This window comes from Fonsecaea multimorphosa (genome assembly GCF_000836435.1).
Source record: "Fonsecaea multimorphosa CBS 102226 unplaced genomic scaffold supercont1.4, whole genome shotgun sequence".
NCBI lineage: Eukaryota > Fungi > Ascomycota > Eurotiomycetes > Chaetothyriales > Herpotrichiellaceae > Fonsecaea > Fonsecaea multimorphosa.
Genome location: NW_015971638.1, coordinates 1,105,410 through 1,123,159, shown reverse-complemented (window position 1 = coordinate 1,123,159; position 17,750 = coordinate 1,105,410). Strand labels below are relative to the sequence as shown.

The following is a 17,750-nucleotide window of genomic DNA, read 5'->3' as shown; positions in this document are numbered from 1 at the left end:
TGGTAATGCAGACTGCGCGGGTGTTATGAGGATGTGTGGAGAGTAGCCGCACCGCTTAAGCGAAGGGTATGAGGATGGTGACGGCTCTGCTCCAAAGAATAGATATGTTGTTGAAGGATAAGGGAATTGCGCAGAGAATTGTCCAAAGAGGTGAAAGAAAAGGAATACCTCCCTTCTTGTAGGCCTTGATGGGGGGACGTCACACTGTATCGCAAGCAGGAGCCACCCAAGGATACCGCAGGTCCGGCTAGCATTTTGCTGATAGTCAAGGCGTATTTTGCAACATGCTGCGCTGAGTGGCTGCCCTTCTGTGCGACTGGGTCGCGTCCAAATAGTTCACGAGGATCGCCACCGATACACTTGGTACGACTTGCAGGATCCCCTTCACCAAAAGAGCAAGGCTCGCCCCCGGAGGTCCTAAGAAAATCCCAACTTCGGCTAAGGTGTTGTTCAGTCCGGATATCCAGCTGAAGAGAAAGCTACTTGTTGGCGGGCGATTCCTGTCCCAGGACTGGATTTTGTCCGGGCCTCAATTTCGAGTCACTCTCAAGCGTATCCGCTGGACCATCTGAACTCTCTATTAGCAATCTGCCCAAGGCTCGTTGCGAGACAACAGCGCTCCACTCACCATATCTCGAATAGAGCTTCCTCTCATACTCGTCGGCAAATCCGGCTTTGCCACTCTCAACATCTCTCCTAGAGACATTCAACTTGCTTCGTGGAAGGCCCATCGAGGCGAGAAAGGCAACGCTTTCCTTCCACTCGACGTCTTTCCTCTTGCTGTCCCACTTTAACTCTTCAGCCATCAAGTCGATAACCTTCGGTAACGCTTCCAACGCAGCCTGGGCGTTTAGGAAAGCTAATCTTGTCCTTCGTGCAATCACATCCACCGCTCGTTGCGCAAATTCGTGCCTTACTGCGTACCGTACTTCTCCATCTATAAATGGGTACAGCGCAGAAATACGTTCTCCTCTGACTGGGAACCTCTCGTTAGTCGGGCTTGAGAGTGCTGCCACCGTCCACGCACGGTCGCCATATGCCTCCGCAAGATGCTTCGCCACTTCGGTCTCGAGACCAAAATGTTGGATTAGGTTGATGAACAGAGTCTTGGAGAATCCATGAGCACCAACAAGCCTTACTTGGTGTGTTTGACATGTCCCATCAAGCGGGGCTGCGTCGTCCATCTTTTCAGTTCCGCTGATCCTCCTCGGTGTTGTCAAGGGCTTCGTCTGCAACCTAAATTGGTTGATGGCTTCGTCAACCGCATCCTCTGCCATTTGACGATATGTTGTCCATTTACCACCAGCACAAGTGAGCAGTCCCGATGCCGAGACAGTCACAAGATGATTCCGCACGAGCGACTCGGTATTCTTTGCTTTGGGATCTTTGACCAGCGGGCGAATCCCGGACCAGGCAGCAAGAACATCTCCACGTCGGACGTTGATGTCGGGAGACAGGTATCCCTTGATCTCATTCAGAATCCAGCCAATCTCTTCCTCCCCCGCAATCGGGTGCTGAGTAATATTGCATGGGGCATCGGTGGTGCCAGCGATGGTGTTGCCCTGCCACGGGAGGAAGAAGATGACACGGCCATCGGACGTCGCAGGATCGATCAGACCCATTGAGTTTCGCTGTGGGCTGTAATACCCCGGAAGCACCACATGGACACCTGAGCTAGGGGCGACAATTTCCTGGACGTTTTGGTCGTCCATCTTCCGTATGGAGTCGCAGAAAGGGCCCGTTGCATTTATAATACCTTTGGCGCGGATGGTGAAAGGCGACGTCGGTTTGCCATTCTTCTCGGCAATCACATCTCGGACCACAGCACCATTCAGCTTGCCGTTCTGGTCCTTGGTCAAGCCGGTAACTTCCATATGGTTGACCACCGTTGCACCGTAGAGCGCAGCTGTGGCCGCAATAGAAATGTTCATGCGGCTGTCGTTGTGAGCCCCATCATAGTACACCAGCGCTCCTACCAGGTTCTCCTTTTTCAACATTGGAAAAGCGTCCAAGGCCTTGCTCTTGGTCAAGAAGTAGCTAGTTTCGATGCCTTCACTGCCTGCGAGATAGTCGTATAATTTCGTACCTGCCCAGAAATAGGGTGCTTGCCACCATTTCTGCAAAGGGATCATGATAGGGAGCCACATTGACAGATGAGGGGCCGTGTCAAGAAAATATTTCCTCTCGCGCAGGGCTTCTTTCACCAGTGCATACTGGTTGTAGTCCAGCTCCCAGAAAGCCTTTTCGAGGTACCGTACGCCGCCGTGCACTAGTTTCGTGCTCTTGCTACTTGTTCCAGCAGCGAAGTCATCGCGCTCGACAAGAGCGACCTTAAGACCGCGAGTGGCTGCGTCCAAGGCAATCCCAGAGCCTGTAGCCCCTCCACCAATGACCAAGAGGTCATACGGCTCCCCAGCTTCTTGTTCCGCAGGTAAGGTTATGTCTCTATTATCGCTCGTTGCGCCTCTTAATCGGTCTAAACTATTCTTCAATTGCTGCCGGAGGGGCGTCTCTGGCGCGGCACCCACCAGTCCACCACTCTTCCTCAGGTCGGAAATCTGTTCAGCGCGTGGTTTAATCAAGGGGAACTTTGGAGGGATGATGGTGCCATCTTCTGTTCTCGGAATGGGGACGATGGCGCCCTGAGAGCCAGGTACGTTTATGGGACGGTAGGAGAGGTACAAGACGGCGCCGCCAGCCGCAGCGATTGCGGTACCAGAATAAAGGAGTGGTTTGAGGAAACGACGAGCGGAAGAGGAGCGACCGGCCGAGGCCATGGTTTCTATAGTAGTGGGAGGTACAGTCTCGCGTCAATTGCGGGTCAAACGTTGAATAGGACGGATTGCGCTGAGGGAGCCGTGGCTTCGACGATCAACAAATACAGTGATTAACGTCACTGTTCCGGAGCGCCCATGATCCAAGTCCACCTAAAAGAGACGGTGAGATGAACAACAAAGCTATGGCGTGAAGTTGGTAAAGCCCGTGAGCAATTGAGGCTAGAGTAGAGGACAGGGCATCAATGAAGAAGGTAGGTCAGACAGCGAGATGTCTGAAGGAAGTGAACGGTTCAGTTCCTGACGCAAGGACACTAGAAATGAAGCTGAGATCCAAACCCCCCAAGCATGTAGGAAGAAGTCTTCGGGGTTGTCATGGATGGGAAGAGTCCCGTGTGTCGCAAAAGGGTGAATGGGCTGATGGCTCTGCGGAGAGGCATGGAAGTGGAAGCCCGCTGCAGGGCCGTCGTCATGGTTCACTGCACAGGGCCTTTAGAACCAGTGGGCATGCGCGTGGGGGATGCATTTCGGTGTTGGCAGCCCGACTTGGGGGCGGCTTTAACCGAGCCCAGCGGTGCTTGATTGGCCTTATGGGCATGACCCTCACCCCCATGCAGGCTATTGGGCGCCTCCTCGGTGTCTATGGGGGCGAACCCCCAAGCCCTTCCCTCAACTTTCCTGCCTAGACAATTTAGCCTAGTGGCCCCGGCTTATAGAGGCTGGCCGAGCACAGATGGAAACATGTGAGGTGCTGAAACATCCGAGGGTCGAATACCGAAGACGACGAGCATGTGCAAATAATTGCCATTGACAGCTCCAAGGATATCCCTGCGCTCTTGTACCAATCTCCTTTTCATTTTGTAGGCCGATCACGGCCCGATCCCAGGTTTCATCAATTTCGGATACGTGCATCCTGCGAGTCCTGACTATACAACAAAATCAAGCCACTTTTGGGGGGGCGTTCAACCACTAGAACTGACCTAACCCCCGTGCCCCGTTTTGGTTTTGATGCAAATAATAATGGATTGTGCCTTCAGGAGAACGGCCGGGTCCCGAATGTCTAGCCTCCTAGGACTTTTCCACGTGCCCATTGATAGACTGAGCCTTCTGTTCCAGCAAGTCAATGTTGATCTTTTTCGCCTCAACGCTGTTCGGATTCGTCTCCATATTCAATTTCGACGGTGCAACTCCTCCTTCCGTTGCCGTCACGGACGACCTTAACGGGCTGCTGGGGCTATCGGGACCACTCAGGTTCAAACGCTCTAAAGCCTCAAGTTCCGCTTCAGAAAACTGCCTGAGGTGCTTGGGTTTAAAGGGGACTGGCGTGGAAACCCGCGATGTCAAGAACTGCAATATGAACTGTCAGCTTACATATTTCCAGATCCCCAGACGAGCTTCCTTTGTAGCAGGGGTAACATACCGAGCTTGCTGCACTCAACAAGGCGATCAAGGACGCCTGGACCACATCCTCATGAATACCCACTCCCCAGACTTTCTCGTTCGAGTTGCTCGCCGTACACTCTATGTACGTGGCAGCTTTCACTTCTCTCCCCTCACCAATGGCGTGTTCCTTGTAATCCGCCACGTCAAGGTCAATTCCCAAGGAATGCAAAGCGTTGGCCAAGGACGAAATGGCGCCGTTGCCCACCCCCACAATCGGATGCTGCACTCCGTCAATGGCGATGATACCTGCAAACTGTCGTTTCGCTGTCGAGGTATTTTGAGCCGGCGCCGCGGTCTGGGGTGGCTGACCGACTGAAGTTTTCATCTGAGGAGCCGGTGAGGGAGTCCGAACAGCCGTGATGTTGTAGTCAATGAGCGTAAATCTTGGATTCTTCTTGAGGTGATACGACTCCTCGAACAGAGCCTGGATTTCTCGAGGAAGTAATTCTCGGCCCTTGGCATCGGCTTCTTTCTGCACAATCTTGCTGAATGCGACCTGCAACCCGCGGGGCAGGTCGAGTTCGAGGCTGCGCTGGATGATCCAGGCAACACCCCCTTTGCCAGACTGCGAATTGACCCTGATGACTGCTTCGTATGTACGTCCAATATCTTGAGGATCGAGCGGCAGGTAGGGCAGTTCCCACGGATCCTCTGGCCCACGACCTTCCTTTCTCCTGACTTGAAATCCCTTTTTGATGGCATCTTGGTGTGAGCCGCTGAAGGCACAGACGACCAACTGGCCACCGTACGGCCACCTCTCATTGACTGGTATTTTGGTCGATTCTTCGCACACGCGGATGACCTTGTTGATGTCACTGAAGTCGATATTGGGCCAGATACCTTGTGTATACAAGTTAAGGGCCAAGGTCACCAGATCGACATTCCCCGTTCGCTCTCCATTGCCGAACAGAGTGCCCTCGACTCTCTCAGCGCCCGCCATCTGTGCTAGTTCTGCTGCTGCCACAGCACAGCCTCGATCATTGTGGGGATGCACCGAGACACAAAATTTCTCGCGCTCGGTCATGTGTGTGCAGAAGTACTCGATCTGGTCTGCAAATACGTTCGGCGTGGCCATTTCCACCGTCGCTGGAAGATTAAAGATCAATTTGCTGTCTTCGGTGGGCCCCCACGCCTCTTTTACCGCCTCACAAACTCGTACTGCGAACTCGGGCGATGTATCAGAGAAGGTCTCGGGGGAGAATTCGTACAGCCATTCTGTTCCCGCGTGGCTGGGGTCGTCCTTGGTGATGGACCGGGCAAACTTGGTGCACTTGACGGCCAGAGCAAGGGTCTCTTCTTCAGTCATGCCAAAGACGATTCTGCGAAAGCATTCGCTGGTGGCGAGGTATAAATGTAAAATGGCTTTTTTGGCTCCTCTTAAAGACTCCACAGTCCGCCGGATGAAGTCCTCGCGGCAGGGCGACAGGACTTGCAACCAAACGTCGTCAGGGACCACGCCGGGAGTGTCGACCAAGTATCTCGTAAAATCGAAGTCGGTCTGCGAAGCGGAAGGGAAGGAGACCTCGATTTCCTTGTAGCCCAACTCAACGAGCATCTTGAAGAAGCGAAGTTTTTGTTCACCGTCCTGAAGCGACCATTAGTCTCTGTACCAGTGCCTGGGAGGCTCGGGAGGAGCTTGCACACCATAGGATCGACGAGACTTTGATTTCCGTCTCGCAAGTCGGTGGCCAGCCACCGAGGGGGCTTGTCGTTGGTCCGTGAGGGCCATTGTCGGTTTGGCAAGTCAAGTGGCTTGAACTTGCGATACTTTTTCCAAGGCTCCCGCAGCCTGGTATAGATAGGTCAGTCCGGTCCTGTGAGCCTGACAGCTAGCTGAACATACATAGGCATGGTTAAAGAAAAGCTCCCGGTCCGATACTGCTTGTCAGGGTCAAATGATTCGACAATCGAGTTTTCTCGAACGATGGCGCAGGCAGACGAGTGGCTCTGCTGGGTATCGGCAACGACGATTTGGGTTGAGACTCACTGGTGATCGCCAGAGCTGATTGAGAGCCGACAGAATGACAGTGGGAGTGGCTGTAGAGTTCAACGCAGAAGTTCGAATGCGGAGAATATGAGTCAGTCTTTTGCGCAGGGCGCAAGAGGCAAAAGTTTTTTGATCGCGGGGCAGGGCGTCGAAAGTGTGACGCACCGTCTGCAGGGCGAGCTGCAGGCTTGGGAATTTGTGGGGTAGAAGCATCCGATTGTTGGAATACTCCGAATATACCGAGTGTTAGTAGGTACGTACCGACGTACCTAGGTATGTACCTAGGTATACACGGGCCGCCCACACGGCAGCGGAGGACCCATTGCAATGTGATTGTCATGTATACTTCTAGTCACAGGCTACCTAGGTACTATCGCTGATACCGGGGCCGAGTCCCAGGGCTCAGTAGTATAGACCGAGTGATACTCCGAATTGTGTAATATACCGATTGCACGGCAGCGGATGACCATTTCACGCTATTCTTTACGTATACGTCTAGTCAGATCAAACGTCGCTGCGCTTTCAACATACTGTCGCTATCGGTTATACCCAGGTCGAGTACCATCCCCTTCAAAGAAGCCTCGCTGATCTGCCTGCTCTTGACTTCAGCCTCGTTGTCGTCGCTTGTGTAAGCCATGATACCCATTTTATATCTTTTGAACAATATCGGCTTCGATCACAACTACTTGCTCTTTCCTGCGCCTTCACTCTGCTACAACAGCAACGGTTTTCCCAGGTGAAGTGGCAGATTTTGTTTCGCTCTGCTCGTCTCGACCCCCATCCGATGCCGATGAGGACGAAGAACAGACCACGACCTGAATCGTGTCCTGCGTCTTTCCCATACCCAATCCTGGCGAAGTCGAGCCCCGCTTACGCTTTGAGCCATTCGAGCCCGATCTCTGGCGATTGATGCCGAGTGAAAGCGATCTCGGTGCGAGTGACAACTGGTTCTTTCCACTTGTAGGCGCGTTCAGTCCCCGGGGTAGTCGCGGGCTGGTCTGCTCTTTGCTCAGCTGAGCCACTGGCTCTGAAGTGCTTCTGGAACTAGCTAGCGAACATGTCCGGCGTCGCTGCCGTGGTTCCTGCCAGAGCTTTGCCGTGATGCCATCATTTGCGCCGCCAGAGTGCATCACTCTGGGAGTGTTGAAGTCGTCAGTTATCTGAGGAGTATTTGCCGGTGGCCGAGTGCCTACGCCAGGAGCTGGGCTATGTGAGGCGCTGAGAACTTTGAACAGTTCTTCTTGACGGGCGGGACTCAAAGCTTGTACGATCTCCTCAAGGTTCGCGTCGTTCATGTGCTTCATGAAGTTGGCTCGCGGAATGCTAACCCCGGACATCTCTGTATTGACGACACTGCGATCAGTCTTGCTGGATGTGTAATCTGCCATGGAGATGTCATGGCTAGTGGACCTCAATTGCAGCCGCCATTGCTGTATTGCCGTCGGAGTCTGGTGCGAGGAGATGAAAGGATCATCATCATGCGCCACCAGCTTGCCCGAGGCTTGACGCTCAATGGACTGGCTCTTCAAGGCTTCAATGGTGGGTGCTTTGCTGCTCGAGCCGGGCTGGAGCTCTGAATGGTTCTGTGCATCCAAGAATTTCTGAAAGCTTTCCTGCGTCGACAGTCTTTTATTTCGTGACGCTATTGGAGGTAACCGTTGTGGCGAGTGCGAATGAGCTTCGTGGCCGGAAATACCGGAGACTCGAGAGCCGATCGGTACAGGTCGTAACGGTTTGCTGGGAAAGTTCTTGAACATCTCTGGGTTTGGCCAGGCAATCCCTGAGTACTCGAGGATGTCTGACATGTCTCAGCTTGACGGGAAGGGAGCGGAACTGCAATTCCCACATACCTTGGGGGGCATGCTGAAAAGAGAAGGCAACGACATCTCGGAGGCGGTCAAACCTAGAGGCTGAAGCAGCAGGGGGAGTGTTGTCTCTCATGACCCCTTCTGCAATCACGACCCTGATTCGGCCCATGAACTCGCTGGGTTCCCATCCATCTTGCTGGAGGATTTCTCGGTGGAACTTAGGGAATCGAAGATATTGAGCATCGCGGTCTGCGCAGTTAGCCTTTGCCGTGTACAAGGGACACCCAAGGACAACCTGGATCTCCTACAACGCTGTTAGTCAAAGAAGTCCACCTTTATAGTAGGCTGGTGTCGTACCAATGACCTCTGGCCACACATTCTCGTCAAATGTGCGTTGACTATGTGATCCCGTTAGTCTGGACGATGGATTGACCCTTGACGACCTCCTTACGCCACGAGAACTCCGTTAATGTACACTCGTGCCTCAAACAGAACTGCTTCGTCTGGAGTCTTGTAGCTGAGCAAGAGGTGAGATGGAGTAGGGTTATCCCAGCTGTGGATTGAGATTCGGAACGCCGCTCCACATTCGAGACTCGCAATGAAGGAGTTCAGGATTGGAATCAGTGTCATCGACTCAAAGTTGCTGTGATATTTCTCGACAAGGGCCTCGTTTGAGGACAAACTCAAGTCTGCAGCCTGTTAGCGTGTTTCGTTGTCGCCAACGGACGAACAGGACTCACTCTGTCTCAACACAAAACATTTTGTATTGAATTCCTGGATGGGAGTCCTTGAATCACCAGGGAAGAGAAGCACGTCCCAATTCTGGTACCTCATCGCGACATGGAACGCGCAATTCTAGTTCATACTTAGCGAAGGGAGATAGCAGAGTGTGAGCGGCATACATAGCGCATGCTGGTTGAAGGACAGCTTTCGAGCTTCGCGGGTAGTGGCTGTCACCGTGGTCCACTGCCATGTTAATGCAAGAGCAAGCGGTGGGAAGCAGCAGGTGCCAGCCTTTGGTCTCTGATCCGAGAGGTCGCCATCTGCGTGAACTGCAGAGAGAAGATTGGCTGTGAGTCTCAAAGAACTTCCCCAAAAAGAAAATACAACCTCGGTGTCTCTCTCGAGAAGGGCATTGTGAAGAATGGGAAAACGAAACTGGAATTAGGCACCTGTCCATCCATATACCAATGCAACTACATCTCAAACCGTGAAGGTATGTCCAAGCAAGTCAAATCATTTTCGTCTGAGCAACGGGTATAGTAATCCACAGAGCAAGTATTTCCAAAACCGGAGCTCTTTTCGTGCATACACCCACCAACCCATGCGTGAGCTGCCAGAGATCGTCAAAACGCCAAAGCATTAGTTAGTAGTTAATACAGAGCATCGCCCCCAACGAACCACTATTCGTTGGTTGTGTCAACTCCAAAGTCTCCTCCTATCCCCATGGCGTTGTCAAAGTTGAATGTGTCCTCGTTGGACGTGTTTAGGAAACTGTCAAAGTCAAAGTTCTCCAAAACATCGCTGTTCTCCAAACTGCTGAAATCCAAGTTGAAATTCTGGTCCGCATTGAAGTCGGTAAAAGCGTTCTGCTGTGAGAGATCGGGCTGGTGCATTTGTGGTGGATTGGGTGGCATGGCTGCGTTCGGTGGAGGTGCTTGATTGGGATTCTGCATCCCAGCCGCGCCGCCCTTGCCAGCCGAATTGTTGAAACCTGGAGGGTGTACCGGGGTGAGCGGAGTGGAAGGAGTTGGCGTCGCAGGTGGTTCATTCTCTGAAGCTGCCGCAGCTGCAGCCGTCGACCCCTTCTTGGCCGGGCGTTTCTTGGTTCCTTCCTCCTTACCCTTCTTCTTGGGGTTCGGTTTGTTAGTTGTCGACGGGGTCGGGGGGGCATTGCCGCTCTGCGGAGACCCAGGCTGGTTGCGTTGAGCATTGTTCCCTGCAGGAGCTTGAGGAGGAGGCATCTCATTCCGTTGGCCAGGGGTGCCCATCGGTTGCGGCCCTCCTCCTTGAGATGGTTGCTGCACCATTGGCTGGCCACCTTGAAATTGACCACCCATACGATTTTGTTGTTGACGGGCCATATTTGCCTGCATTTCCATGGCCGTGGGAGGTCTCATATTCGGAGCACCGGGTACCATGCCTTGGTTATCTTTCATAAACATGTTGGGGTTAAAATCGGTACCCTGAATGCCATTCATGAAGTTGATTGCGCCAGGTGATCTTCCTGCCAGATCTCCTGCCGATGGCGAGCCAGGTAAGCCTCCTAGCTGAGGCGTGCGCTTCATCTGATCCACCGGGTTGGGGGAAGTGCCTGTCCGACTGCCCGAAGGCGACATGCCACCGGGTTGCATACCAACCATGGGTCCGCCTGGGCCACCGTCTCTGTTGACGGCGTTGTCTTGCTCCTGCCTGGCCATCATCAATCTCTTTTTGTTCTGCTGTTCAAGGAGCATCAACTGCATTTGATAATCTTGAAGAGCATGGTTTCCAGTTCCTCCACCAGGACCGCCTTGCAACTGTTGGCCAGCCAGCCTCTGATTGTAGATCTCCATCTGCATACCGGGTTCGAATTGAGGATTCATGTTCTGCATAATGGGTGAGCCGGCATTGGTCATGTTCATCATGCCATTAGCCATCCCAGCCTGTTATCGGGCAGTCAGCCATAGACCCCATGGGGAGTTGCGATTTACTTACCTGCATGGGTTTCTGTGGCATAGCCCCATTTTGCCGGAACTGAGGTTGGTTCATGTTGGGTTGGAAAGCATTCTGGATCATCATGTTTTGAGGTGCCACGTTGGGCATTCCTGGCCGCACATTAGGCATCATGCCACCGTTGAATTGTTGACCTTCGAGTCGTGGTCTCTTGGACGGCGACCCACCATTCTCGCCCTCCGCCGGCGACGAGGCGCGACCGTTCATATCCACGTCGCCCTGTTCACGCTGCATCTGTTGCTGCTGTTGCTGCTGAAGCATTTGCACGTGTTTGAATTGCTGCGAGATTTGTTGAGGAGTACTGGTCATATGTGTCAGCTAACGGGAGGTCCAGAGGAAGACATCAGAGGGTTGTGCACTCACTACTTGGCCGACATGTTGTTCCCGTTCACGACGTTGTTGCGCAGATTAGCCTGCATGGCAAATCGGTTTGCGGCCATCATGCCAGGCCGAGCGAGGTTCTGGTTTTGCTGGTTTTCCCTCATGCGTTGCATGTTCTGCAGGAAGAAGTCAGTCAACTATGACGAACAGCGCCTTGCGACAGGATCGTACCTGATGTTGCATCAAGTATTGAGCGGCAGGTCCCATATTTCCACCTTGGCCACCCTGCATCTTGCTTGAACGATGTGCGGTGAACAGGTCCGAAAAGATGCTAAACCATTCAAACAAAAAGCCAATGCCGGGCGAGGGGGCATCGCCGACATGCATGGGGCGAGGAAGGTCCTCGGGAATATCGTCTTTGACATCGGTATCCATGGCATCTCCATCAACACCATTCACTTCCGCGTCTTTACGCCGACCGGGACTTTGCTTGACCGGCGGCTTCGTACGGATTTCGAATTTTTCCTCGCGCAGCAGGCTTCGGGCAAGGTCATAGTGGCCGAGCTTGAGGAAATACTCGTAGATGTAGGTGTTTAATTGAGCCTTGAGTTGTTCTGGAGAGCTGGCCATGTTGACTTGTGTAGCCGGGCTGCCGTTGTTCATCATGATCATTCCACCACCAACGGGCCCGCCTGGCGCCATGGCCGCTGGATTCATGCCAGCCATATTCATGGTAGCCATCGACATTCGAGTCTATTCAAGGAAGCGGGGAGGGCTCGAAGGACGAGATTGAGGGCGCGTGGAATAGGAAAGGACCTCAATCGTGGGAGTGTGTCAGGTCGGTGTGGGTCGCAACGTGATTGTTCGAGTTGTTCGTAATGGGCGTGCGGAGAGAGTCGGTCGCGCAAACCGACAGCGACTTCAGAGAATGGAGAAAAGCCTCATTTTCTGCAGGAGAGGATCGGGCAAAGGTGCGATGTTGGCTGATGATAATCGAAGGATGTCGTGGCTGCGATGAATAGAGGTCGAACAGCGAGAGCCTCAGACGAAACGCGACCGCCACAAATTATGGGATGGGGTGGCTAAGAAACCTGGGAGCGCAAGCAAGTTTGGGGCTGCAGGGGAGTAAGAAATGCGGTAATGTAGGTCCTAAACCAAGCTGATAGCAGTCCTGATGGATCAGGAGAGATGAGGGAAGAGTAAAAGATGAGAAGTAAAAGGTGACCGGATGGGAAATTAGGAAGGTGATAGTCACTGGGTGCTTTAGTAGGTGGTAGTGGTGAGTGGTGGGTATGGGCGAGGCGAAAAGGCAACGAGAAAGATGAGGTTGGTTTTTGGTATAGAGAGTGCTCAGTGCTCGGTGCCGGCTGAGGTTTCGGCGGTGGGTGGGTTAGGCTGCACGGTGCAGGACAGCCCAGAGCCCAAGTAGATTGGAGAACGGGCTGGTGATTGCTGAGCTTTGCTGTCAGGGCGCAGGCGAGAAGATCGAGAGGCACTGAGAGGGTAGGGGGGGCGAGCAGCGACTCACGAGAGGCCGGGACGGCACTTGCAGGCAAAAAGGCCGCCTATGATTGATGACTCTGACCACGCCCTGGCCACTCACAGTGCGTTCTGCGTCAGCCCTACGGACCCGTCCTGCGAAGATTGCAGCACGCCTTGCCCAAAATGGGGCTACCAATGGTGGGGTGCTTGGCCGGGCACCGCAACCTCACCTCGATCGCTTTCTTCCACCTCGACACGACTCTATGCAGCAAACATTTCAAAAAATTCCACGCCCGGCTGAAGGCGGTCAACGGGGCAGCAACACAGGTCATTTTTGCCGCATCAAACGTTCGATCGCTGCATCGCCCAGTATCTTCCCAGAATCAACCCCTGCGCCCTCATTGCAGTTGCTGAAACTGCCTCAGGGGTAATATTGAATCCTTTCCCGGCTATCATAAAGTACTCGGTAGATGGGCAGATAAAGTGGCCCCTTAGCCATTCAAGAAAAGGGGCTTGGGCCACGTGACGTCCCAGCCGATGGGTGCAGCAAGGGCTCCTCTGCCATTACGCTTTATGCAGTCAATCCTTTTCAGCTTTGTTTGCAGATATTCTGGCTCCGTAGAACAGTCTGGTGCATCTATTCATCGTCAGGAGGCATCTCGTCCTCAATGTATCGAATCAGTGTGACACGCATCTCCGTCACGTCGTTGCCTCGAAGCATGTCACTGACAAAACGTGCCTCGACGGACATCTGGACCTAAAACACTGTTAGAACCGCTTTCAAACGACCGAATCATGCTCGCTGGTACCATTTCCAATGCTCCACGTAGAACACCACAGAGGATGTTGGAGAACCACAACTCATCTTGGGCCCGCCCATCGTCCGGAAGCTCTACAAAGTCTGCCAAAGGGTTTTCGTCGAACAGCAAAGAGAATTGCTTGTTGTCGGCAGTCCAGTTCGTGACGGTAGGCGTAATGTTCAGAAAGATCTTGAAACCAACCTTTTCTAAGGTTAGAAGGCTATTCTGGATGCCGGAGTAAACGGCCTTACCTTGGCGATCATCTCAGCCGTGTCCCTGAAATTCCCACAACGGCCAGTATTGGATTTTGCAAGGAAGTCTTCAATGAGTCGCATGCCGATATTGTACCCCATTTTGTCTAATTGCTGGTTGACCTGGCTGTAATCAAAATCGTAGTCTGTACATAATTGCGCCACGATGGTCCCATATGTGAGGGTGACAAGCTCAGCATTGACTTTGTCCACCCGTGTCCTGATAATTGTAAGACATCCTCGCTATTGATATTGGAGAGTACTCACTTCCAAATCCTGAGGAAACCACAGTCAGTAAGTGAACTACATGACGTGCTGATGAACGCTTACTCTTCGCCAACGCGGGCGGCTTTTTGGCTCGACGCCATGCAGATCAGGGATTAGAATTGTACCGTCGTATGAACATTTCACCACAGCTCGGCCTTGCGTCGAGGAAACACTATCCGAGATATAAGAGACCCGTCAGCTTAACGTCGATCGCGTTGATATCGCTCCATCCGAGAGGTGTAGATGGCGAGATGGCACCCTGCACGCCAAGACTTTTGGCTTGCGGATAAACTGATATTCCGGCCACCGACCCAAAAAGTTTCTAGAACTTCAGGTGGTTTGGGTGACTAGGGTCGCAATCCATATTTCATTGTGTCCTATGCTGGTCTCTCACCCTCCTCTGCATTCCCACTCGCCTCGTCAACATGATGCCGTCCATAAAGCGACAGGCTTCTGACAGCTTTAGCCAGCCACAGGCATTGGTCAAGAGACAAAAATCCAGTTCAGATCTGAACGACAACCAGGCTCTGACTGTTGGTGCGAAAGACCAAAATGGCACTCTCGTACCCTCTGTATGTCTCAAGGATGGACGTGTTACATTGATCCGCTAACAAATCTCCAATAGGCTCTTCGCACCAGTGGGCTGACGGCTCCCATCATGGAACTCACAGGTCACTCGGGGGAGGTTTTCGCAACCAGATTCGATCCCACTGGTCAACACATCGCCTCCGGCTCCATGGACCGATCAATAATGCTTTGGAATACATATGGACATTGTGAAAACTACGGAATCATGACTGGCCACAAGGGTGCTGTATTGGACTTGCAATGGTCCCGCGATTCCAGAACGATATACTCCGCTTCTGCCGACATGACCATCGCGAGCTGGGACCTCGAGACAGGCTTGAGGGTGCGCAAGCACGTCGGCCACGAGGAGGTAATAAATTGCTTGGACTTGAGCAGACGTGGTCAAGATCTCCTAATCAGTGGTAGCGATGACGGCTGCATCGGGATATGGGATCCTCGTCAGAAAGCGGCGGTTGACTACATCGAAACAGACTTCCCCATTACAGCTGTGGCTATGGCCGAGCAGGGCCATGAGATCTACTCGGGTGGTATTGACAACGATATCAAGGTCTGGGATGCTCGCAAAATGGAGGTTACCTACACCCTGAATGGGCATCAAGACACCATCACCTCGCTGGAAGTGTCACCCGACTCGCAAACATTACTTTCGAATTCGCACGACTCGACGGTGCGGACCTGGGATATTAGGCCATTTGCTCCAGTCGACCGGGCCGTACAGACTTACGATGGAGCTCCTTCGGGCTTTGAAAAGAACCTGATACGAGCAAGCTGGAATCCAAAAGGAGACAAAATCTGTGCTGGGGCAGGTGATCGGACGGTAGTGATCTGGGACACTGGATCAGCAAAATTGCTTTATAAGCTTCCTGGGCATAAAGGAACGGTCAACGACGTACGGTTCTCGCCCACCGAAGAACCAATCAGTGAGTTCCCCTTATGTGGCGTACCGGATATTGCTGACCCATCCAGTTGTTTCTGGCTCAACAGATCGCAATCTCATTCTCGGTGAGTTAGGAAGGTGACGGCTTCGCAGGGTCGCCAAACAGAAATGCCTCCTAACATTGTATCATACGCATGACCAATCGTCCTTCCATTGTAGGATTGGGGTCGCTCAATTACAATGCTAGTTCTGATCCACTAACAATAACGGGGCGAGGGCTGAGGAGCCGGACTTGACGTCCAGTCCCTGTTATACTCGAGCAGTCGCCCCCAACGATGCATTTGTGATTTTTGGAGGTGAAACCCAGCGAAACCCGCACACCATCGTGGTATCGCAGCTGATATAGGTGCTCACCTGCACCTGGAAATTCCAAACAATCTCTTGTCAACGACTTCCAAATGCAAATTGTCTTCCAGATTGCCTAGACACCAACAACAGGTCTTCTGAAGACCTTTCCCAGTTGTTTAGGAAAGGAACGACAAATCACGTCGATCATAAAGACGAGGAGACATTGAGTCAATGCAACACCAACGCCTTCATCAGGAAGCTTCACATTCATCAAATTGACTTCCGAACTTCTCCACCTGCGACTTTACCTGGTGAGCCTTTCATTCCGTGTCCCTGCCTTTAGAGTCTTCGGCGTGGCAGGGCTGGGACAAGGAGCTGGGACAAGCTTCAGACGAATGCGGTGAGGAATCAGGTCACTATACAAATATGCCTCTCTCCGGTTTCACCAGGGATGGCACTAATATTCGGCACGTAGGATAAGACTACAAAATTTCGCTATAACTAGCAAACCATGGAACCCTTTCCGGAAACTCCTTAAATGTCCACCCAATACTACTTCACCTGTAAGTTGGTCATAGCCTGAGCCGCTTCCTTCAACTCCGCCTCGCTGGGGTAATTCACGATCATAAGATACAGCACATCCGACTTCATCAAGCCTTTGATTCCCCCTTTCGGAGCTCTCTTGTTCATCCCGCTGGCATCATAGCGCGGTTCGCGGCCCCTTGCAACACGTCTTGCGTCCTTGTACTGGCGTTTGCGTGCCCTTCTCTCAGCCTTTGCTCGATCTGCTTCAGTTGTGTCGATTTTGCCGCCGCTCAGCAAGGCAACCAAGCTGCCGCTGTTGGCTGGATGGTTGGGATCGCTGAAGCGCGACGCAAATTGCCTCTCCTGGTACACGTTGAGTTTGGAACCCGGATTCGCCTTCTCAAACTTGATTTGAGCCCGGCGGTCGAAATAGTCGCCGAGTCTCTTGCCGCTGCGCTTGAATGCGTTCACTTTCTCGCTCTCCGGTAAAGCGTCCAGCTCTGGGAAGATGAGAGGGGCGGACTCGGGTATCTCGATCTCCCTTGCGTGACCTGCCGCGTTGGCAAATCGACTGCCACGGCCAGAGTCCCTGGTCGCGATCGAGGTTACCACGTGGGTATTCATGTCCACATTTTGGACCAAATCGTCTGACTCGGGTTTATATGCCATGACCAAGGCATACAGACCGCGGGGCTTGAAAAAGGTCTCGTTCATCTTGTCGAGATATTTGTTCGACTCATATTTCACGTATTGTCTCCTGGACACCTCGACGCTCGTGTGGACTACCATGGCACCGATGTGGACGAAAAACATGGGGCCAACTGCGATGTCGGTGGCAAGGACTGCTCCTGCGCACGCCAGATTGAAAGCATGGAAAAGTGGATGCAGCTGGATCGCTTTTTGGAATCCCTTTAAGAAGTCGAGAAACTCGGCCTGCTCGACTCCACAAGTCTGAAGAATAGGCGCGTAGGCGCGAACGAAGCCTCGTTCCTTGCTATTCGGCCGACGCTGGGGCAGGATGACGGGCATTTCGAGTTTGCCAGCGACTGGCGAATACGTGGGAGGCGGGTGTACCTTCATGAAGGCATCCAACACTTCATCGACGTTGTGTGCATTGTCAAATTGAATGTCTTTGTATTTTGGCAGAAGTGACTGCTGCACTTCGTCGAGTTCTTGGGCTGCTTCCTCGCCGTCGGATGACTCGACTGATGAGGTGTCTGAAAGCTCGGCTTCCTCCTTGGTTGGGGAGGGAACTTGCAGATGGCTCTGAGCCGCTGCGGTCTTTTTGGCGTCGTGGTCAGCCATTGCCTCACGCGCAATGCCATATGCGCCGGTGACGCCTCTTGCTAATAGTTTGATGGGGAACATGTTGGGTCTTGTTCAAAGATTTGCGAAGTGTCTAGGTCGGGTGCCTCTGCGGATATGGTTGAGGATATTGTTGCTTAGCAAATTGTAGGAGAGTTCAGCTTGACATGCGAGCATTTAGAGACCGCATACTGCTCTTCGTTATATAATTTTTCGAATTGTGCTGGAGAGATGCTGGATGCTAGAAACCTACAGGTAT

General features: G+C 52.8%; 7 protein-coding genes across 7 annotated transcripts; 1 reads left to right on the top strand and 6 right to left on the bottom strand.

The window, feature by feature from the left end:
* Window positions 1–479: 479 nt before the first annotated feature.
* Z520_03060 (uncharacterized protein) lies at window positions 480–2,777 on the bottom strand (the record flags this gene model as incomplete). Its single annotated transcript, XM_016773573.1, has 2 exons — window positions 480–568; window positions 629–2,777. The coding sequence occupies 2 exons, from the start codon at window positions 2,775–2,777 to the stop codon at window positions 480–482; spliced, it is 2,238 nt and encodes a 745-aa protein (XP_016635630.1).
* Window positions 2,778–3,842: 1,065 nt separating this feature from the next.
* Window positions 3,843–6,068, bottom strand: Z520_03059 (uncharacterized protein; the record flags this gene model as incomplete). The annotated part of the gene is made up of 4 exons (XM_016773572.1): window positions 3,843–4,121; window positions 4,195–5,802; window positions 5,862–6,006; window positions 6,061–6,068. The coding sequence occupies 4 exons, from the start codon at window positions 6,066–6,068 to the stop codon at window positions 3,843–3,845; spliced, it is 2,040 nt and encodes a 679-aa protein (XP_016635629.1).
* An 840-nt stretch (window positions 6,069–6,908) lies between these two features.
* On the bottom strand, window positions 6,909–8,846 carry Z520_03058 (uncharacterized protein; the record flags this gene model as incomplete). Its single annotated transcript, XM_016773571.1, has 5 exons — window positions 6,909–8,002; window positions 8,055–8,261; window positions 8,346–8,410; window positions 8,464–8,701; window positions 8,753–8,846. The coding sequence occupies 5 exons, from the start codon at window positions 8,844–8,846 to the stop codon at window positions 6,909–6,911; spliced, it is 1,698 nt and encodes a 565-aa protein (XP_016635628.1).
* Window positions 8,847–9,415: 569 nt separating this feature from the next.
* Window positions 9,416–11,780, bottom strand: Z520_03057 (uncharacterized protein; the record flags this gene model as incomplete). The annotated part of the gene is made up of 4 exons (XM_016773570.1): window positions 9,416–10,657; window positions 10,710–11,028; window positions 11,091–11,224; window positions 11,280–11,780. The coding sequence occupies 4 exons, from the start codon at window positions 11,778–11,780 to the stop codon at window positions 9,416–9,418; spliced, it is 2,196 nt and encodes a 731-aa protein (XP_016635627.1).
* A 1,387-nt stretch (window positions 11,781–13,167) lies between these two features.
* Window positions 13,168–13,949, bottom strand: Z520_03056 (uncharacterized protein; the record flags this gene model as incomplete). Its single annotated transcript, XM_016773569.1, has 5 exons — window positions 13,168–13,287; window positions 13,340–13,531; window positions 13,582–13,801; window positions 13,849–13,857; window positions 13,912–13,949. The coding sequence occupies 5 exons, from the start codon at window positions 13,947–13,949 to the stop codon at window positions 13,168–13,170; spliced, it is 579 nt and encodes a 192-aa protein (XP_016635626.1).
* A 324-nt stretch (window positions 13,950–14,273) lies between these two features.
* Z520_03055 (uncharacterized protein) lies at window positions 14,274–15,455 on the top strand (the record flags this gene model as incomplete). The annotated part of the gene is made up of 3 exons (XM_016773568.1): window positions 14,274–14,420; window positions 14,474–15,356; window positions 15,403–15,455. 3 exons carry the CDS (start codon window positions 14,274–14,276, stop codon window positions 15,453–15,455), a joined length of 1,083 nt encoding a protein of 360 aa, XP_016635625.1.
* Window positions 15,456–16,213: 758 nt separating this feature from the next.
* Z520_03054 (uncharacterized protein) lies at window positions 16,214–17,554 on the bottom strand (the record flags this gene model as incomplete). The annotated part of the gene is made up of 1 exon (XM_016773567.1): window positions 16,214–17,554. The coding sequence occupies one exon, from the start codon at window positions 17,552–17,554 to the stop codon at window positions 16,214–16,216; it is 1,341 nt and encodes a 446-aa protein (XP_016635624.1).
* Window positions 17,555–17,750: the final 196 nt, after the last annotated feature.